The sequence below is a fragment of the Somniosus microcephalus genome, chromosome 28, assembly GCF_052327205.1.
Source record: "Somniosus microcephalus isolate GS21.2 chromosome 28, FLI_Smic_1.0, whole genome shotgun sequence".
Taxonomy (NCBI): domain Eukaryota; kingdom Metazoa; phylum Chordata; class Chondrichthyes; order Squaliformes; family Somniosidae; genus Somniosus; species Somniosus microcephalus.
This window is the reverse complement of record NC_141014.1, coordinates 21,277,474-21,299,099: the sequence shown is the minus strand read 5'-3', so window position 1 is coordinate 21,299,099 and position 21,626 is coordinate 21,277,474. Positions and strand designations below refer to the sequence as shown.

The 21,626-nt window shown below is 54.5% G+C and overlaps 2 protein-coding genes and 6 pseudogenes across 2 annotated transcripts; all 8 read left to right on the top strand.

Moving 5' to 3' along the window:
- Nucleotides 1–20: 20 nt before the first annotated feature.
- LOC147099054 (uncharacterized) lies at nucleotides 21–734 on the top strand. Its single transcript, XM_085969272.1, has one exon. It carries the CDS (start codon nucleotides 21–23, stop codon nucleotides 732–734), a length of 714 nt encoding a protein of 237 aa, XP_085825398.1.
- A 623-nt stretch (nucleotides 735–1,357) lies between these two features.
- On the top strand, nucleotides 1,358–1,571 carry LOC147099053 (U2 spliceosomal RNA; annotated as a pseudogene).
- A 637-nt stretch (nucleotides 1,572–2,208) lies between these two features.
- Nucleotides 2,209–2,343, top strand: LOC147099052 (U2 spliceosomal RNA; annotated as a pseudogene).
- An 18-nt stretch (nucleotides 2,344–2,361) lies between these two features.
- On the top strand, nucleotides 2,362–6,500 carry LOC147099051 (uncharacterized; annotated as a pseudogene).
- Nucleotides 6,501–7,169: 669 nt separating this feature from the next.
- Nucleotides 7,170–7,883, top strand: LOC147099050 (uncharacterized). Its single transcript, XM_085969271.1, has one exon. The coding sequence runs from the start codon at nucleotides 7,170–7,172 to the stop codon at nucleotides 7,881–7,883; it is 714 nt and encodes a 237-aa protein (XP_085825397.1).
- Nucleotides 7,884–8,506: 623 nt separating this feature from the next.
- Nucleotides 8,507–8,720, top strand: LOC147099049 (U2 spliceosomal RNA; annotated as a pseudogene).
- Nucleotides 8,721–9,357: 637 nt separating this feature from the next.
- Nucleotides 9,358–9,492, top strand: LOC147099048 (U2 spliceosomal RNA; annotated as a pseudogene).
- An 18-nt stretch (nucleotides 9,493–9,510) lies between these two features.
- On the top strand, nucleotides 9,511–13,649 carry LOC147099047 (uncharacterized; annotated as a pseudogene).
- Nucleotides 13,650–21,626: the final 7,977 nt, after the last annotated feature.

Genomic DNA, 21,626 nt, shown 5'->3' with positions numbered 1-21,626 from the left:
TGTCCCCGGTGTTGCGAAGGATGGGCCTGGCGACGCTGCTGTGGAACGCTCCATCCAGTTGGACCGTGCCAGACCACCTGTCCTTCGTGGAAAAGTTTTTCACGGCAAACACCTTTGACCACAAGGCTGTCAAGCAGTGGTCAGCACGTAACGTCCTCGAGACCCTACGGGAAAAGGAGATGGTAGATCCTCTCGGATGGTTCCCTGAGCAGACTGTCGAAGTCATTTGGCAGAATGCCTCATCGCCAGAACTCACAAACAAGCACCAAGGCGTAGCTTGGCTGGTGGTGAGAAGGGCCCTCCCAGTCAGATCCTTCATGCACTCCCGACGTCTCTGCTCCACCGCACGCTGTCCGCGAGGAGGCTGCGCTTGGGACGAGACCGTCATCCATCTCCTTCTGGAATGTGCCTTTGCAAAGAAGGTCTGGAAAGAGATGCAGTGGTCTTTGTCGAGGTTCATCCCGAGCAGCTCGGTAACACAGGACTCTGTGCTCTACGGACTGTTCCCAGGGACGCACACCGAGACAAACATGAACTGCTGCTGGAAGATCATCAACTCGGTGAAAGACGCCCTTTGGTCTGCCCGAAACTTGCTGGTCTTCCAGAGCAAGGAGTTGTCCACGGCCGAGTGTTGCAGATTGGCACATTCCAAGGTCCGGGAGTACGTGCTGAGGGACGCACTAAAGGTTGGTGCTGCTGCCGCCAAGGCACGATGGGGAAGGGCCACAGTTTAAGGCCCTCCCGCCAGTGTACACTGAGGGGCTGAAACCAGTGGAAACCCCCCCCTCGGGCCGTATGACATACAAGTGTGTAAACTGTAGATGTAAATAGAGTACCATGTATTGCATTCATGTGTATTATTAAGCCATATGTAATACGATTGGTGGATTGTAATGTAATGCTTTTTGCCAAGTGTTGGAATGTATCTCGGCCCCCCTCGGGCTGTATGACTGATAAAACATGTAATGAAAATGTACCTGTTTGTGTAAAGCAAGTACCATGTACTGCATTCATGTGTAATATGATTTGCGGAGTGCATTGTAATATATTGAAACATGCTTTGATATATGTAATGATAAATGTAATGTAATTTGTAAATTGAGTGCCATGTGCTGAAGTTAATTTGCACTGCACCAGATGTGGACTGCATTGTCATGTACATGAACAAAGATTTTTATGAATAAAGTATATATTTTGAAATAAAAAAAAAATCTGTTCTGAGCAGTTTAAGCCCAGCCATTGTATGCTGCCATGTACGGTGCATTGGAGAAAACAAAATGTTTAGTCTTTACAATGATGGTGCATCTGGAAACAGATTGTTTTAACTATTTGAAAACTTCTGAGAAGTTATGTATGTAACACTTTTTTAAAATGTTATAATAAAGTTTGTATTTTCCCATCAAAAGAAAAAAAAAAAATCTGTTCTTATCAGTTTAATATCGGATACGTCCCCTATCTGGGTACCAAATATTAAATTGATTTTTGGAACAGGGAGATGGAACAGGGGCTTGCTCCGTCCACTCCACGCATCGACTTGGTATTGCAGTGCTTCCGGGAGCGGTGCAGCTTCCCCTCTTTGCGGTGGGAAGTCGCAAAAGTCAAAAGCAGAAAAAGTTTTCGCACCACTTTCAGCCGTGCTGTCTTTCCTTTGTAGAGCCGCTCGGGCTCGCCCTTGTCGTGCCGCCGCCGCCTTACTTTTCACCCGCTGGCCGGCCGCGCCACAGGCTAAGCAGCCGCCTTCGAGGGTGTTTTTCGCTCTGCGTTTGCATGTCAAAATTGTGTTTTTCTTTCTTATTTGCATATGGGGACGTGCCCTGGATTTCAGGGTGGGGCCTCGCCACCTTTCCCGCTCTGCAGCTGACCTGGACCGTGCTGCACCCTGTTGGATTTCTGAGCCACTGCGCCCGCCCCCGTTGGAAAAGGAGGGGGGAGGGGACACCGCAAGCCCTGCCGGCGCGCTCCTGCGCGCCGCCCGGTTGGTTAATTGCTCGCAAAATGCAAATGCTTTCACGGCGTCATCTCCGCCGAAGGGAAGGGGGTGCCATACGGGCACGGCTTTTCGTCTGGGTTGCAAGTAAGTAAGTCCTGGCCGAAATTGCTCTCTTGCTGCAGGCCCGCCGTCGCACCTGCGCTCGGCCGACCGCGGCCAGATTGACGGAGAAGACAGAGGCCGAGGGACACTTGCGCGTCGGCGGGAGTTTACAGGCTATCGCTTCTCGGCCTTTTGGCTAAGATCAAGTGTAGTATCTGCTTGATTCTGATGCTAATTGACCTTGTGTCACGATACTGGTGTTTCTGGTTTGGCTGCATTTTCATACTGGCTTCGGCCTTGATCCAATCAGAGCAGAGCGATCTGCATAGATGGCGACTGATGGAGCAGTGAGCGAGGAAACCCGAGAAAAGAGCTATCGGGAGCAGAGACTGAGGCCGCCGGAGGAGGAGCGATTTCGGGAGCCCGGAGTGGAGAGCGACCGGCAGCGCGAGGTGTCGGACGCACAAGAAGGGAACTCGAGGGCCTGGAGCGAGGAGCGAGCAGCAGACGAGGGGGCGGCCGACCATGCAGCGAGGTCGAGAGCCTGCAGCGGAGAGCGATCGGCAGGCGAGAGGGCAGCCAACGAAGGAGCGAGCTCGGGAGGCCGGGGCGGAGAGCGATTGGCAGGCATGACGGCGGCCAATGAGGAAGCGAGCCCGGGACTCCAGGGCGGAGAGCGATTGGCAGGTGAGACGAGGGCCAAGCAAGCAGCGAGCTCGGCAGCCCGGGGCGGACAGCGATTGGCAGGCGCGACGGCGGCCAATGGAACAGCGAGCTCGAGAGCCTGGAGCGACGGGCGACCTGCAAGCGAGATTGCAGCAAACCGAGGAGCGAGACAGGGAGTTCGGAACACTGTCCGAGTCACAGTGAAGAAGGTGGAGGGACAATCGGCCATCGATCGCTCCCTTTTCGTGAAGAGGATCTTGACCGGATGCTGCGGATTCCAAGTTGCGGACATCTTCGCTCTGCAGGATTTCCCCGGCAGTGGACATTTCGATGTGATTTTCAGGAACGTCGCGGCATGCCTGAAATTTCTGCAGGCAGTTAAGGAAAAGGAGAGTGAAGCGCTGCTTTCAGTTATGACTGCCGAGCCTCTATTCACTCTCCCAACACAAAGAAACCGGATGGTCACTGTACACATGTACAACCCGCACATCCCTGTTGTCGATGTGCTGACGTTCCTCGGCAGATACGTCGACAGCGTCGGGAACAGCGTTGACGTCAATGACCTGTTTGGGATCTGGACCAGCAAACGCCAGATCAAAGTAACCCTGAAAGTGGATGCCAAAGGAGCCATCCAGCACCTCCCCTCCAGCTTCGCCATCGGTGGAAGCCGGGGCTACATGGTGTACGCAGGACAACCCAGGGTGTGTCGAACCTGCGGGAGATCCGGGCACGTGGCGGCGACCTGCACTGTCACCATCTGTCGCAACTGCAAGCAGGAAGGCCACCAGACGAAGGACTGCAAGGAGAGCAAGTGCTGCAACTTGTGCGGGGAGACAGGCCATCTCTACAAGGCCTGCCCAAAGCGCAGCAGCAGCTATGCGCAGGCAATTAAAGGACCTGTCAATAAGGCCGCCTCAAAGGAGACCAACACCGCTCCCACCGTAGAGGCCCTCACTGGAAACGACCAAACCCAGGCAACCAGCACGCAGCCTCCTCCCCAACAGCCAGAGCCCATGGAAGAGGAGGCAGCAGGAGAACAACAAACGGGAGAATGGCAGGAGGTCAAACGAAAGAACAAGAAAAAAAGCCTCCCCCAGAGAAGAGAGAGGCCGCCAAAGTCCAGGCTTGTGGAGAAAAGGCGGCACCCGCCCCAAACGGGCAACACCAGCAGCTGCCCATCTGATGAGGAAGGGCAAGAAAAGAACAGACACCAACAACAGAAAAAGTGGCTGAGCGCAAAGAAACAAACAGGAGTGATCACCGTGCCCCAGAACACCGGAAGCAACGAAGGGCACAAAGCAGCCCAGCTCCAGACCGCCGGGAGCGGCCAAGTGCCCGACGCTCCCCAGATCCAGACCGCCGGGAGCGGCCAAGTGCCCGACGCTCCCCAGCTCCAGACCGCCGGGAGCGGCCAAGTGCCCGACGCTCCCCAGCTCCAGACCACCGGGAGCAGCGGAGCATCCACCATACCCCAGCTCCGGGAAACCGGGAGCAACGAAGCGACCGATGCACACCTGCTCCGGGAAACCGGGAGCCACGACACCACAGGCGACAGGCTGAGGGAAGAACCATCCACGAATGAGGAAAACTTCTTCTCACCGCCGTCATCCCCCTGCCGGTACAGCAACCCCTCAAGAGACCAGGGCGGGTTCCTCAGCCCAGGGCAAGTACAGTTTTTCTCTAACACTGTGTGTATGCATGTCCAGCCCCAAGGGATGGAAACAGCATAAAGGACTGCTTATTAAAATGGGACCTGAACTCTATTTAAACTTTAAAATGGGTTTAAAAATTGCAAGCATAAACGTGCGTAGCATCAAAAGCACGACGCGATGTGTTTCCACCTTGGGGTACCTTGCCAAGGTCAAGGCCGACCTACTGTTCCTGCAGGAGTGCGGCCTACCGCACTTCAGCAACTACAGGCAGTGGTCGCGATGGTGGCCCCACGGCCAATCGATCTGGTCAGGAGGCAACGATTGCCGTGCCTCCGGCCTGGGTATTCTGCTGTGGGGAGGTGACTTCACCATCACCGAAGTTAAGGAGGTGGTGGGTGGCCGCCTCCTCGTAGCAGACGTACTGTACAAGAACGCCCCGCTCAGGCTGATCAATGTGTACGTCCCGGCTCTCAAGAACGAGCGGCTGGCTGTTTTCCAGCAGCTACCGCTGCTGCTGGCGACGTCCAGGCCGGTTATTCTGGGCGGTGACTTCAACTGCATCATCGATGCGGCTGGGCGATCCGGCAGAGCCGACAGCAAACTGGACGCCACGTCCAGACTCCTGATGGAAGCGGTAAAAGACGCCAAGCTGCACGACGTCTTCAGCAACCCTGCAGACGGAGCGCCGCGCAGATACACCTGGTCCAGGCCAGACGGGTCTGTCCGTTCCAGGATAGACTTCCTGTTTGTGTCCCAAACACTCTCGGTCAGATCCACCGACGTCAAGCCGGTGTTCTTCTCTGACCACTGCCTCTTACTAGCCGACTGTCACCCACAGGAAGACCATAAAGTGGGCAGAGGCATATGGAAGCTGAACGTGAAACTGTTGACCCCAGAAAACATTGAGGAACTCAAAAGGGATTACAAAGGTTGGAGAACCGTGAAACCCCTCTTTGATTCCCCGGCGCACTGGTGGGAAACGATCAAGCCGAACATCAAGAGGTTCTTCATCCTCAAAGGTGTTCAGAAGGCGAGAGAGGGACAGAGGGAAATGTCCCGACTCCAGAAAAGCATGCAGAATCTGCTCCTGCTGCAGTCGATGGGAGTCAATGTCGGGGAGGAACTCCAAGAGGTGAAGGGCCAGCAAGCCTCGCTCTATGCCTCAAAGTCCTCCAAGATCATCTTCCGCTCCAGAGTCCGCTCCGTGGAGCAGGACGAGACGTGCTCGCGTTTCTTCTTCCAAAAGGTACACAGAGGGAGCTCTGTGATCCACAGCCTGAAGGAGGAAGACGGCTCTGTGACGTCCTCGCAGCCTGACATGCGAAGGATCAGCAAATCCTTTTATGCCGGGCTATACGACACGAAGCCCACAGACAGCGCGGCCTCCCAGTCTTTCCTGTCGTCTATCTCGGAGGTGCTAGACGACAGCAAGCGGGAGAGTCTGGATCACCCGCTAACTCTGGACGAGCTGACAAAGGCCGTCCGGTCCTTCGAGACGAGGAAAACTCCCGGAAGCGACGGCCTACCGGTCGAGTTGTATTCGGCTCTGTGGGACTGGATGGGCCCAGACCTGCTGGAAGTGTACGGGGGTATGCTTCTGGCTGGCAGCATGTCAGAATCGATGAGGAAAGGCATCATCACCCTCATCTACAAGCAGAAGGGGGAGAGGGAAGAAATCAGAAACTGGCGGCCCATTTCGCTGCTTAATGTGGACTACAAGATTCTGTCCAAGGTCATCGCCAACAGGGTCAAGTCTGCTCTGGAGCTGGTGATCCACCCGGATCAGACCTGTGCCGTACCCGGCAGGAAGATCTCTGATAGCCTCGCGCTACTCAGAGAAACGATCGCCTACGTGCGGGACAGGGGGGTGCACACCTGCTTAATCAGCTTGGACCAGGAGAAGGCTTTCGACAGAATATCACACACGTACATGATGGACGTGCTCTCCAAAATGGGGTTTGGGGAGGGAATCTGCAATTGGATCCAACTGCTCTACACAGACATCAGTAGCGCAGTTCTAATCAACGGGTGGGAATCAGAAAGCTTCCCGATCAAATCTGGAGTCAGGCAGGGCTGTCCTCTCTCCTCCGTCTTGTTCGTGTGTTGTATCGAACCCTTTGCCCAGTCCATCAGAAGGGATTCGAGCATAGGAGGGGGTGACGATCCCAGGCAGCGGAGGCACTCGGGTTAAGACCTCCCTGTACATGGACGACGTCGCTGTCTTTTGCTCGGACCCGCTGTCGGTCCGCAGACTGCTGAGCATCTGCGACCAATTTGAACTGGCCTCGGGAGCGAAAGTAAATCGCAGCAAAAGCGAGGCCATGTTCTTTGGGAACTGGGCCGACCGATCCTTTGTCCCCTTCACCGTCAGGTCAGATTACCTGAAGGTGCTGGGAATATGGTTCGGAGCGGCCGGGGCTTGCACAAAAAACTGGGAGGAGCGTATCTCCAAGGTACGCCAGAAACTGGGAATGTGGGAGCAGCGCTCCCTGTCGATCGTGGGCAAGAACCTGGTCATCAGGTGCGAAGTGCTGTCGGTGCTGCTGTACGTGGCGCAGGTGTGGCCCATACCCCGACCCTGCGCCGCCGCAGTCACCCGAGCCGTCTTCCACTTTATCTGGAGATCGAAAATGGACCGTGTCCGGAGGGACACGATGTACAAATCTCCAGAGAAAGGGGGAAAGAACGTACCAAACGTCGCCCTCATCCTGATGGCCACCTTTGTGTGCGGCTGCATCAAACTGTGCACAGACCCTCGGTACGCAAACACCAAGTGTCACTACGTGCTGAGGTTCTACCTGTCCCCGGTGTTGCGAAGGATGGGCCTGGCGACGCTGCTGTGGAACGCTCCATCCAGTTGGACCGTGCCAGACCACCTGTCCTTCGTGGAAAAGTTTTTCACGGCAAACACCTTTGACCACAAGGCTGTCAAGCAGTGGTCAGCACGTAACGTCCTCGAGACCCTACGGGAAAAGGAGATGGTAGATCCTCTCGGATGGTTCCCTGAGCAGACTGTCGAAGTCATTTGGCAGAATGCCTCATCGCCAGAACTCACAAACAAGCACCAAGGCGTAGCTTGGCTGGTGGTGAGAAGGGCCCTCCCAGTCAGATCCTTCATGCACTCCCGACGTCTCTGCTCCACCGCACGCTGTCCGCGAGGAGGCTGCGCTTGGGACGAGACCGTCATCCATCTCCTTCTGGAATGTGCCTTTGCAAAGAAGGTCTGGAAAGAGATGCAGTGGTCTTTGTCGAGGTTCATCCCGAGCAGCTCGGTAACACAGGACTCTGTGCTCTACGGACTGTTCCCAGGGACGCACACCGAGACAAACATCAACTGCTGCTGGAAGATCATCAACTCGGTGAAAGACGCCCTTTGGTCTGCCCGAAACTTGCTGGTCTTCCAGAGCAAGGAGTTGTCCACGGCCGAGTGTTGCAGATTGGCACATTCCAAGGTCCGGGAGTACGTGCTGAGGGACGCACTAAAGGTTGGTGCTGCTGCCGCCAAGGCACGATGGGGAAGGGCCACAGTTTAAGGCCCTCCCGCCAGTGTACACTGAGGGGCTGAAACCAGTGGAAACCCCCCCCTCGGGCCGTATGACATACAAGTGTGTAAACTGTAGATGTAAATAGAGTACCATGTATTGCATTCATGTGTATTATTAAGCCATATGTAATACGATTGGTGGATTGTAATGTAATGCTTTTTGCCAAGTGTTGGAATGTATCTCGGCCCCCCTCGGGCTGTATGACTGATAAAACATGTAATGAAAATGTACCTGTTTGTGTAAAGCAAGTACCATGTACTGCATTCATGTGTAATATGATTTGCGGAGTGCATTGTAATATATTGAAACATGCTTTGATATATGTAATGATAAATGTAATGTAATTTGTAAATTGAGTGCCATGTGCTGAAGTTAATTTGCACTGCACCAGATGTGGACTGCATTGTCATGTACATGAACAAAGATTTTTATGAATAAAGTATATATTTTGAAATAAAAAAAAAATCTGTTCTGAGCAGTTTAAGCCCAGCCATTGTATGCTGCCATGTACGGTGCATTGGAGAAAACAAAATGTTTAGTCTTTACAATGATGGTGCATCTGGAAACAGATTGTTTTAACTATTTGAAAACTTCTGAGAAGTTATGTATGTAACACTTTTTTAAAATGTTATAATAAAGTTTGTATTTTCCCATCAAAAGAAAAAAAAAAAATCTGTTCTTATCAGTTTAATATCGGATACGTCCCCTATCTGGGTACCAAATATTAAATTGATTTTTGGAACAGGGAGATGGAACAGGGGCTTGCTCCGTCCACTCCACGCATCGACTTGGTATTGCAGTGCTTCCGGGAGCGGTGCAGCTTCCCCTCTTTGCGGTGGGAAGTCGCAAAAGTCAAAAGCAGAAAAAGTTTTCGCACCACTTTCAGCCGTGCTGTCTTTCCTTTGTAGAGCCGCTCGGGCTCGCCCTTGTCGTGCCGCCGCCGCCTTACTTTTCACCCGCTGGCCGGCCGCGCCACAGGCTAAGCAGCCGCCTTCGAGGGTGTTTTTCGCTCTGCGTTTGCATGTCAAAATTGTGTTTTTCTTTCTTATTTGCATATGGGGACGTGCCCTGGATTTCAGGGCGGGGCCTCGCCACCTTTCCCGCTCTGCAGCTGACCTGGACCGTGCTGCACCCTGTTGGATTTCTGAGCCACTGCGCCCGCCCCCGTTGGAAAAGGAGGGGGGAGGGGACACCGCAAGCCCTGCCGGCGCGCTCCTGCGCGCCGCCCGGTTGGTTAATTGCTCGCAAAATGCAAATGCTTTCACGGCGTCATCTCCGCCGAAGGGAAGGGGGTGCCATACGGGCACGGCTTTTCGTCTGGGTTGCAAGTAAGTAAGTCCTGGCCGAAATTGCTCTCTTGCTGCAGGCCCGCCGTCGCACCTGCGCTCGGCCGACCGCGGCCAGATTGACGGAGAAGACAGAGGCCGAGGGACACTTGCGCGTCGGCGGGAGTTTACAGGCTATCGCTTCTCGGCCTTTTGGCTAAGATCAAGTGTAGTATCTGCTTGATTCTGATGCTAATTGACCTTGTGTCACGATACTGGTGTTTCTGGTTTGGCTGCATTTTCATACTGGCTTCGGCCTTGATCCAATCAGAGCAGAGCGATCTGCATAGATGGCGACTGATGGAGCAGTGAGCGAGGAAACCCGAGAAAAGAGCTATCGGGAGCAGAGACTGAGGCCGCCGGAGGAGGAGCGATTTCGGGAGCCCGGAGTGGAGAGCGACCGGCAGCGCGAGGTGTCGGACGCACAAGAAGGGAACTCGAGGGCCTGGAGCGAGGAGCGAGCAGCAGACGAGGGGGCGGCCGACCATGCAGCGAGGTCGAGAGCCTGCAGCGGAGAGCGATCGGCAGGCGAGAGGGCAGCCAACGAAGGAGCGAGCTCGGGAGGCCGGGGCGGAGAGCGATTGGCAGGCATGACGGCGGCCAATGAGGAAGCGAGCCCGGGACTCCAGGGCGGAGAGCGATTGGCAGGTGAGACGAGGGCCAAGCAAGCAGCGAGCTCGGCAGCCCGGGGCGGACAGCGATTGGCAGGCGCGACGGCGGCCAATGGAACAGCGAGCTCGAGAGCCTGGAGCGACGGGCGACCTGCAAGCGAGATTGCAGCAAACCGAGGAGCGAGACAGGGAGTTCGGAACACTGTCCGAGTCACAGTGAAGAAGGTGGAGGGACAATCGGCCATCGATCGCTCCCTTTTCGTGAAGAGGATCTTGACCGGATGCTGCGGATTCCAAGTTGCGGACATCTTCGCTCTGCAGGATTTCCCCGGCAGTGGACATTTCGATGTGACTTTCAGGAACGTCGCGGCATGCCTGAAATTTCTGCAGGCAGTTAAGGAAAAGGAGAGTGAAGCGCTGCTTTCAGTTATGACTGCCGAGCCTCTATTCACTCTCCCAACACAAAGAAACCGGATGGTCACTGTACACATGTACAACCCGCACATCCCTGTTGTCGATGTGCTGACGTTCCTCGGCAGATACGTCGACAGCGTCGGGAACAGCGTTGACGTCAATGACCTGTTTGGGATCTGGACCAGCAAACGCCAGATCAAAGTAACCCTGAAAGTGGATGCCAAAGGAGCCATCCAGCACCTCCCCTCCAGCTTCGCCATCGGTGGAAGCCGGGGCTACATGGTGTACGCAGGACAACCCAGGGTGTGTCGAACCTGCGGGAGATCCGGGCACGTGGCGGCGACCTGCACTGTCACCATCTGTCGCAACTGCAAGCAGGAAGGCCACCAGACGAAGGACTGCAAGGAGAGCAAGTGCTGCAACTTGTGCGGGGAGACAGGCCATCTCTACAAGGCCTGCCCAAAGCGCAGCAGCAGCTATGCGCAGGCAATTAAAGGACCTGTCAATAAGGCCGCCTCAAAGGAGACCAACACCGCTCCCACCGTAGAGGCCCTCACTGGAAACGACCAAACCCAGGCAACCAGCACGCAGCCTCCTCCCCAACAGCCAGAGCCCATGGAAGAGGAGGCAGCAGGAGAACAACAAACGGGAGAATGGCAGGAGGTCAAACGAAAGAACAAGAAAAAAAGCCTCCCCCAGAGAAGAGAGAGGCCGCCAAAGTCCAGGCTTGTGGAGAAAAGGCGGCACCCGCCCCAAACGGGCAACACCAGCAGCTGCCCATCTGATGAGGAAGGGCAAGAAAAGAACAGACACCAACAACAGAAAAAGTGGCTGAGCGCAAAGAAACAAACAGGAGTGATCACCGTGCCCCAGAACACCGGAAGCAACGAAGGGCACAAAGCAGCCCAGCTCCAGACCGCCGGGAGCGGCCAAGTGCCCGACGCTCCCCAGATCCAGACCGCCGGGAGCGGCCAAGTGCCCGACGCTCCCCAGCTCCAGACCGCCGGGAGCGGCCAAGTGCCCGACGCTCCCCAGCTCCAGACCACCGGGAGCAGCGGAGCATCCACCATACCCCAGCTCCGGGAAACCGGGAGCAACGAAGCGACCGATGCACACCTGCTCCGGGAAACCGGGAGCCACGACACCACAGGCGACAGGCTGAGGGAAGAACCATCCACGAATGAGGAAAACTTCTTCTCACCGCCGTCATCCCCCTGCCGGTACAGCAACCCCTCAAGAGACCAGGGCGGGTTCCTCAGCCCAGGGCAAGTACAGTTTTTCTCTAACACTGTGTGTATGCATGTCCAGCCCCAAGGGATGGAAACAGCATAAAGGACTGCTTATTAAAATGGGACCTGAACTCTATTTAAACTTTAAAATGGGTTTAAAAATTGCAAGCATAAACGTGCGTAGCATCAAAAGCACGACGCGATGTGTTTCCACCTTGGGGTACCTTGCCAAGGTCAAGGCCGACCTACTGTTCCTGCAGGAGTGCGGCCTACCGCACTTCAGCAACTACAGGCAGTGGTCGCGATGGTGGCCCCACGGCCAATCGATCTGGTCAGGAGGCAACGATTGCCGTGCCTCCGGCCTGGGTATTCTGCTGCGGGGAGGTGACTTCACCATCACCGAAGTTAAGGAGGTGGTGGGTGGCCGCCTCCTCGTAGCAGACGTACTGTACAAGAACGCCCCGCTCAGGCTGATCAATGTGTACGTCCCGGCTCTCAAGAACGAGCGGCTGGCTGTTTTCCAGCAGCTACCGCTGCTGCTGGCGACGTCCAGGCCGGTTATTCTGGGCGGTGACTTCAACTGCATCATCGATGCGGCTGGGCGATCCGGCAGAGCCGACAGCAAACTGGACGCCACGTCCAGACTCCTGATGGAAGCGGTAAAAGACGCCAAGCTGCACGACGTCTTCAGCAACCCTGCAGACGGAGCGCCGCGCAGATACACCTGGTCCAGGCCAGACGGGTCTGTCCGTTCCAGGATAGACTTCCTGTTTGTGTCCCAAACACTCTCGGTCAGATCCACCGACGTCAAGCCGTTGTTCTTCTCTGGCCACTGCCTCTTACTAGCCGACTGTCACCCACAGGAAGACCATAAAGTGGGCAGAGGCATATGGAAGCTGAACGTGAAACTGTTGACCCCAGAAAACATTGCGGAACTCAAAAGGGATTACAAAGGTTGGAGAACCGTGAAACCCCTCTTTGATTCCCCGGCGCACTGGTGGGAAACGATCAAGCCGAACATCAAGAGGTTCTTCATCCTCAAAGGTGTTCAGAAGGCGAGAGAGGGACAGAGGGAAATGTCCCGACTCCAGAAAAGCATGCAGAATCTGCTCCTGCTGCAGTCGATGGGAGTCAATGTCGGGGAGGAACTCCAAGAGGTGAAGGGCCAGCAAGCCTCGCTCTATGCCTCAGAGTCCTCCAAGATCATCTTCCGCTCCAGAGTCCGCTCCGTGGAGCAGGACGAGACGTGCTCGCGTTTCTTCTTCCAAAAGGTACACAGAGGGAGCTCTGTGATCCACAGCCTGAAGGAGGAAGACGGCTCTGTGACGTCCTCGCAGCCTGACATGCGAAGGATCAGCAAATCCTTTTATGCCGGGCTATACGACACGAAGCCCACAGACAGCGCGGCCTCCCAGTCTTTCCTGTCGTCTATCTCGGAGGTGCTAGACGACAGCAAGCGGGAGAGTCTGGATCACCCGCTAACTCTGGACGAGCTGACAAAGGCCGTCCGGTCCTTCGAGACGAGGAAAACTCCCGGAAGCGACGGCCTACCGGTCGAGTTGTATTCGGCTCTGTGGGACTGGATGGGCCCAGACCTGCTGGAAGTGTACGGGGGTATGCTTCTGGCTGGCAGCATGTCAGAATCGATGAGGAAAGGCATCATCACCCTCATCTACAAGCAGAAGGGGGAGAGGGAAGAAATCAGAAACTGGCGGCCCATTTCGCTGCTTAATGTGGACTACAAGATTCTGTCCAAGGTCATCGCCAACAGGGTCAAGTCTGCTCTGGAGCTGGTGATCCACCCGGATCAGACCTGTGCCGTACCCGGCAGGAAGATCTCTGATAGCCTCGCGCTACTCAGAGAAACGATCGCCTACGTGCGGGACAGGGGGGTGCACACCTGCTTAATCAGCTTGGACCAGGAGAAGGCTTTCGACAGAATATCACACACGTACATGATGGACGTGCTCTCCAAAATGGGGTTTGGGGAGGGAATCTGCAATTGGATCCAACTGCTCTACACAGACATCAGTAGCGCAGTTCTAATCAACGGGTGGGAATCAGAAAGCTTCCCGATCAAATCTGGAGTCAGGCAGGGCTGTCCTCTCTCCTCCGTCTTGTTCGTGTGTTGTATCGAACCCTTTGCCCAGTCCATCAGAAGGGATTCGAGCATAGGAGGGGGTGACGATCCCAGGCAGCGGAGGCACTCGGGTTAAGACCTCCCTGTACATGGACGACGTCGCTGTCTTTTGCTCGGACCCGCTGTCGGTCCGCAGACTGCTGAGCATCTGCGACCAATTTGAACTGGCCTCGGGAGCGAAAGTAAATCGCAGCAAAAGCGAGGCCATGTTCTTTGGGAACTGGGCCGACCGATCCTTTGTCCCCTTCACCGTCAGGTCAGATTACCTGAAGGTGCTGGGAATATGGTTCGGAGCGGCCGGGGCTTGCACAAAAAACTGGGAGGAGCGTATCTCCAAGGTACGCCAGAAACTGGGAATGTGGGAGCAGCGCTCCCTGTCGATCGTGGGCAAGAACCTGGTCATCAGGTGCGAAGTGCTGTCGGTGCTGCTGTACGTGGCGCAGGTGTGGCCCATACCCCGACCCTGCGCCGCCGCAGTCACCCGAGCCGTCTTCCACTTTATCTGGAGATCGAAAATGGACCGTGTCCGGAGGGACACGATGTACAAATCTCCAGAGAAAGGGGGAAAGAACGTACCAAACGTCGCCCTCATCCTGATGGCCACCTTTGTGTGCGGCTGCATCAAACTGTGCACAGACCCTCGGTACGCAAACACCAAGTGTCACTACGTGCTGAGGTTCTACCTGTCCCCGGTGTTGCGAAGGATGGGCCTGGCGACGCTGCTGTGGAACGCTCCATCCAGTTGGACCGTGCCAGACCACCTGTCCTTCGTGGAAAAGTTTTTCACGGCAAACACCTTTGACCACAAGGCTGTCAAGCAGTGGTCAGCACGTAACGTCCTCGAGACCCTACGGGAAAAGGAGATGGTAGATCCTCTCGGATGGTTCCCTGAGCAGACTGTCGAAGTCATTTGGCAGAATGCCTCATCGCCAGAACTCACAAACAAGCACCAAGGCGTAGCTTGGCTGGTGGTGAGAAGGGCCCTCCCAGTCAGATCCTTCATGCACTCCCGACGTCTCTGCTCCACCGCACGCTGTCCGCGAGGAGGCTGCGCTTGGGATGAGACCGTCATCCATCTCCTTCTGGAATGTGCCTTTGCAAAGAAGGTCTGGAAAGAGATGCAGTGGTCTTTGTCGAGGTTCATCCCGAGCAGCTCGGTAACACAGGACTCTGTGCTCTACGGACTGTTCCCAGGGACGCACACCGAGACAAACATGAACTGCTGCTGGAAGATCATCAACTCGGTGAAAGACGCCCTTTGGTCTGCCCGAAACTTGCTGGTCTTCCAGAGCAAGGAGTTGTCCACGGCCGAGTGTTGCAGACTGGCACATTCCAAGGTCCAGGAGCACGTGCTGAGGGACGCACTAAAGGTTGGTGGTGCAGCCGCCGCCAAGGCACGATGGGGAAGGGCCACAGTTTCAGGCCCTCCCGCCAGTGTACACCGAGGGGCTGAAACCAGTAGAGAACCCCCCTCGGGCCGTATGATGTACAAGTGTGTAAACTGTAAATGTACTTGTAATCTGTGGATGTAAATAGAATACCATGTACTGCATTCATGTGTATTATGCCATATATAATACGATTGGTGGATTGTAATGTAATGTATTTTGACAAGTGTTGGAATGTATCTCGGCCCCCCCTCGGGCTGTATGACTTCTAAAATATGTAATGAAAATGTACCTGTTTGTGTAAAAAGAGTACCATGTACTGCTTTCATCTGCAATATGATTTGTGGAGTGTATTGTAATGTATTGCAACAAGCTTTGATATTGTAGGATTCGCAAAATTGAACTTTATATTATAAAGGGTCGAATGGCAGAAGAGGCCATGAGTTTAAAGACTGTTTTAAAAAAAAAAACAGGAAAAAGGGGCATACAAAATGGCCACCAGACCCCGTGACCAACTTATTGGGACACTTTAAAATGGTTCCTGCAGTCCTCAGACAGCTTTGTGGATTCAGCCCAAAGTAAGTTCTGGAAGCCGTTTCTGAGAGAACGAAACCAGACACCCACATATACATATAGATTGGATGCAGATCCAGTCAAGATCGGCCTGTAGATAAAGGCCATCTAAGTGTTGACCCAGACAAAAGGGAACAGTTCCTTATTCATAAAGAACGCACCAAGGACCCGATAAAGACATCAACAGGACATTAAAACAATGAAGGTCATTCCAGACCAGAGATGGCCCTTTACCAGCCATCCCAAAGTATTTTAAAATATAATAACTACCCCGCTGTGCTCCCAGCCCGCCAAAAGTTAAACAAAGACTAACCTGATTTTGGGCGGGAGAAAGAGGCTTCTGATGAGAAGTATAATTGGGAGGCAACCGGGTAGGAATGGAGTTGGGTTTTTCCAGCTTTTCAGCTTTTGGAGTCTTGGAGCGCTTTCAGCCTGTCCAGCTTTTGAACTGGGTAAAGAGGAGCTGCTTTGGGAGAAGATCAACGGGACTCCTCTCCATCATCGGAGAGGAAGAAGAAGAAGACCAAGCCGCCATCAAGAAGGTAGTTCTAAGTTCGCGTCCCGCCCCGGGGTAAAACATCGGGAGATCATCGATCAACCCCGGGCCGTTGACGAAACGGGAGGCCATTGTCTCTTCTCCCGAGCCGGAGTGGGTCAAAGAAAAACGACAGAAGAAGCCGGTGTCCAGCCGACAATCCCCGACCCCCACCTCAGGAGAGAGGTGTGGCGCAGCTCGCTGGGGTTCCACTGTCCACGAGGAGACAGGACGCCTGAAGGGATCAAAACCTTGCACTTCCTAGTTGGATTGGTGAGCATGTTTCTGGCCCTTCATAATCAGATCTAGATAGGTTTAAGGGGGTGGACATTTAAGGGTATAATTAACATGAGTTGTTGTCCCTCGATGTTCCGTGTCTTTCCCTATTTCATGATGATCTTTGTAGAGTATAATATGCCTGTATTTTGCCTTAGTTAGTATTGTGTCGTTATGATTTGTTTGTGTTTTCCCCTCCCATGTACCCTCTTATTTGCTTGCATTTGATTTGTTTATACCTTATGCAATAAAATTTCATTTTGTTTCATCAAACTTGGTCAAAAAGAGTTTTCTCTACATTGTAGTTCCTGCCCCAAAGTCCAGAGTACAGAATCTAAGGGGCGAGTGGGTCGAACCACTCAAGGTTTTACTGTGCAAGAGAGAGAGGCCTCTAGAGAGAAACCTCGGCGATCTAAAACCCCTTACAGAAAATGGCGACCGCGGCAGGACTCTGGCAGCAGGATTGCAATGTATTAGATCCAAGTTTGAATGGACGAAATGCAATGGATGAGAGGTTAGCGGATTATGTCTTTGGCAAGGTAAATCTCACTAAGCAGTGGATTTCTGATCTCTTACTGGATGGGCGTCCGGTGGACGCAGCCATCAGGTGGACAGAGAGAAAAGAGCATAAGAAGTCAGTGGAGAAGGCAGTGTGGCTGATGTGTTACAAGAAGCAAGTCCAGGTCTTGGACCGAGTCGTTGCAGCACAGGCAGCCAGGATCACAACCCAGGCAGCAGAGATAGAGGAAAAGGCCATGGGTGGGGAAAAACTCATCACAGCGCTTCACGCGCTGAATCAGGAACGCCAAGTGGTAGCGAGTCAACATCAGGCTAGGATAGAGTACCTGGAGTGCCAAGTTACTGAGGCAAAGATCAATGAAACGAGGATCCGGGAGAAAAACGCCCGCCTCGCACAACAGCTAAGAGCGCAGGAGCAGAGAGTAGTGGAGGTTAAGGCAGCTTACAAGCTAGCCCTCGAGCACGGGTTTGAGAGCACAGACCACGGCCCCTGCCAAAAGACCACAGAGGACCTAAGAACGGCCCTGGTTAAGGCAAAAGGCATGGTGTGTCTCGTCAGCCCGAAAGCCAGTCACATGGACTTTTTAAAGGAATCGAAACAACCGATTCCAGCTGAAGTAGTTGTGGTACCAGCCACCAAGCCCTCAGCACCGCCGAGCTATAGTGAGACTTGGCCGGAAAAGGAGGGGGTGGTAAAAGAGGAGGTAGCCGAGGTGGAATGTGAGGAAGAACAGCCACTGGTAGCAAAGCCGGGACCGGCACCAATGTGTCCTGCTCGGCACCATGGTTCGGTCCGAACGCCACCAATGGCGATGTCGGACCCCACCAGAACCAGCTCATGGTGCCCTACGCTGCCCAGCAATTAAGGTCCATGGTGAGCCACCTCGCATGACTCACAGTAAAGGGAGATCCCTCGATTCATTTCAGGGAGATAGAGGAGACAGCAGCCATTAATGACTGTGATGAACAGGAACAGGCGAAACTGTTGCTTTTCTCCCTGGATTGCACAATCCTTCAGTGCCTCTCAGATGAGAGTAAGAGGGGACGGAAAGGGTATGCGGATCTCAGGGAGGAAGTTTTAGAAGTAATGGGAGTGGACGACGGTAGTCCGTTCGACCGTGTGGAAGGGACCGTGCAGCTATCTGGAGAACCCCCAAAGGTTTTCGCAGAAAGGCTGTGGCCAGTCTATTGACGCAGCTGTCCGGGCATGCCTCAACGGGTTGCAATGAACGGCGAACAGCAGGTTCATTGGCTCCCTTGCTTGGTTACCAACAGCTTGCCACAGATACGGGCCCTAGCCAGATCTTGATTTGATCCCCAAGGTCCCGGTGTCACGGAGGAGACGGTGCTCCGCCAGCTCAATGTTGCGTATAAAAATTGCAGAGGTCAGGAAACACCTCCCCAGAAGGGAAAGGTGCATGAGGCAAAACCCGCAGCCCCAAGCAAGGAGGAGTGGCGTCAGGAGGGGAATCGCCCTACCCAAGCCAAGCTCAATTGCTACGGGTGTGGGAAGGATGGACATTGGCGCAAGGACTGTAGAAATCCGTGGAAGGATAATAGGGGAAAATTTCCCGCAGCCCAAGCCCAGACCGCTGCCCCAGCACCAGCCAAAACCCAAGCCGTAGCTCCTGCCCCAGCACAAGGAGTCAGTGCAGCTATGGATCCCGCTGCAATAGAATCAATTTTAGAGAAAATGCAGTCTCTTATGATCACGCAGGGGAAAATAGCTGTCACCACCGGTCTTGTCGTTCCCGAAACCCCGACCGCTGTGCCCAAATGACTAGAGCCGGCGCAGCCCATTTACTTGTGTGCGCTGCGATATGATGTGTGGAGGAGGTAAAAGGGACCTATCTGTTGGATAAGGGGGCATCGTGCACCGTGATCCATGCAGATAACCCCACCACTTCGCCTCTGTCCACCGGGGTTCCATATATTCTGTCGGGCTTCACAGGCAAGGAACAGGCTGGCGCCCATTCCATTCCCCTCTCCATTCATTTAGGACCATTCCGCACCAAGTGGAGGTGTATACTGATGAAGTGGGAGGTGGAGAATGGGAAAGGGATCCTCGGGTCCGATTTCTTGGTAGAACACGGGATCCTCGTGGATCTAAGAAATCATTGTCTTTGGGGAGCGGGTAAGGTAGTCGTCATCCCAGGGAAAGGAGAAAGAGGGACCCTGTGTACCGTGAAGCCAAAAGAGGGCTACGACCTCGAGCCCATGGTCGCAGGCGTCCCACAAGATTTGCAGGCATTCGTGTCAGACCACCTGACGACGTTTGCCACTCACAAGCACGATTGCGGGAGGGTCACCGGGTTTGAGGTCAGAGTAGACGGAGACCCCATGGCCCGACCCCAAAAACAGTACAATTTCCCCCGGGAAGCGGAGCCCGACATGGAGACAGCAATATCTTCACTGGTGCAGCAGGGCGTGTTGAGACCGATAGTCACCCATGTAAACTCTCCGTTATGGCCGGTGAGGAAGCCGGACGATTCCTGGAGAGCCACGGTGGACTACAGAGTCCTCAATAGCAACATCCAAGCCTGCGCGCCGACAGTAGCAGCAGTTGCCGACCTGATAGGAAGTATTCCAGCCGAGATGAACAGTGGGTTGTGCCGCAGCAGTACCGGAGGGAATTCCTTCAACTGGCCCATGAGGGTCCAGGAGCAGGACACCCCGGGCCTGAGGTCACCTGGCAACGGGTGGAACAGGTGGGGTGGTGGCCGGGACTTCGGGACGATGTCCGCGAGTTCTGCGCCAATTGCCTAGTGTGCGCTGCGAACCCAGACCCCCAGAAGAGGAAGGTGCCTTTGGGACACATCAGGAGAGTAGAGGGACCATGGCAGTCAATACAGATCGATTACATCGGGCCACTGCCCACCACCCAGGGAGACTATAAGTACTGCCTTGTCCTGGTGGATGTGTTTACCAAGTGGGTGGAAGCCTTCCCATGCCGAACAGCCACGGCCCTTAGTACTGCCAGGATCTTGGTCCAGGAGGTGTTCTCGCGGTGGGGACTACCACGATTTGTGGAGTCGGACCAAGGGGCTCATTTCACTGGCCAAGTGATGCAGGACATCCTCATGCTCTTAGGCATTGAAGGGAAGTGGCCCACAATTCGCAGTCATCTGGGATTGTGGAACGCATGAACCGCACCTTAAAAGAAGAGACCTTTGTGGTGTATGTGCCTTTAAGAGCAATTGTGGTGTATGTGCCTTTAAGAGCCCCAGGTGTGCGTAATGCCGGTAATTGCCACTTGGGCTATATAAGCCTGTGTATTGTGTATATCCTTTAGAACCCCCCCCCCAGACTTGCTTAGTAAATACCTATGAACCAACTCCTGTCTTCAGTGTCTTTATCTACACACGGACACTACAACCTTGCCTCTAGTCCTCATGGGGATCCGGGCTAGCCAGTCTAAAAGTACGGGGTACTCCCCGCACGAATTAATGACTGGAAGAGTCATGCGAACCCCCACCCATGTACTAGCCCCGGTGCTCACTGAGGGTCAGCTCCGAGAGGTAAACCGGGACAAGTTTGCCCGGACCCTCTGAGCGCCTGAAACAGATTTATGGGCAAGCGGCTGGGAACATGGGAAGGCAGCATCAGGGCAACTGATTGCTGCTTGAACCCCGAAAGGCACGAGTGGGAAGTTGGAGATCAGGTCATGGTGAGAAACTATGCCCAAGTAGGGAGTTTAGAACCACTGTACATGGGGCCCTACAGCATTGTAGACAAGGCCAGCCCCATGGTATACGCAGTGAAGTTGCCCCGGTGCACTAAATGGTTTCACATCAATCAGTGCAAACTGTTTAAGCCAGGTGGAAGAGCATCAGCAACCGAAGCCAGGTCTGAGGGTAAAGATCCTCAGCCTGAGGCGTGCGATGAGCCACAGACCACACAAGCTGGCGTTGTAGCCTGCTTGGAAGGAGAAGCTGTCCCGCCCACCTGGGGGGAGGCTTCCCCTATGGCCTGGGACTCAGACGAGAAGGAGCCCGAACAGAAAGGCCCCGCCCGACACGATTCTGGAGGAGGTGGAGTCGGAGGACGGAGGTCCCGCCCTCGACTCAAGCGTGGGGGAGGTAGAAATTGGGGGCGGAGATCCTCCACCTGTAGGGACAGGTGAGGAGTCGTCGTCTGCCACAGACCCAAATCCCAAAGGGGCGGAGCCTGAGGGGAGGGAGCCGAAGCCCACAGTCGTGGAAGAGCCACGGGCTGCGAGAGCTAAAGTCCCACCCGAAGGTCCACTCGCCAAGGGAGCCTGCCCAAATCCCAAGGGGGCGGAGCCTGAAGGAAGGAAGCTGAAGCCAGCAGCCGTGGAGGTGCCACAGGCTGAGAGAGCCAAGGTCCCACCCAAAGGTCCACTCGCTAAGGGAGCCACGCCCAAAGTACCTCTTCGCAGGTCGGCTCGAATGCCTCAGCCGGTAAAACCTTGGCCCGATTCCCCCGTTCCCAGTAAACGCTGACTTGAGAAATCCCTGTCACAATGCAGTCCCCGATTGACAGCAAAAGGCTGCGGGGAACCCAAGCCACAGGTCACTGCAGCCCAAACAGGGATTAGACAAGCCGCCCGGGGACGGGCGGCGCTGTACATAAGATAAGTTTAAATTTTAAATTTAAGGTGTGTAAATATTAAAGTGATTAGTGCTAAGTAGTTTTGGAATCTGCCCAGTATGTGTGTTGTTTTGGATCGAGGTCGAAAGACCCGATCATGCCTTTACTTA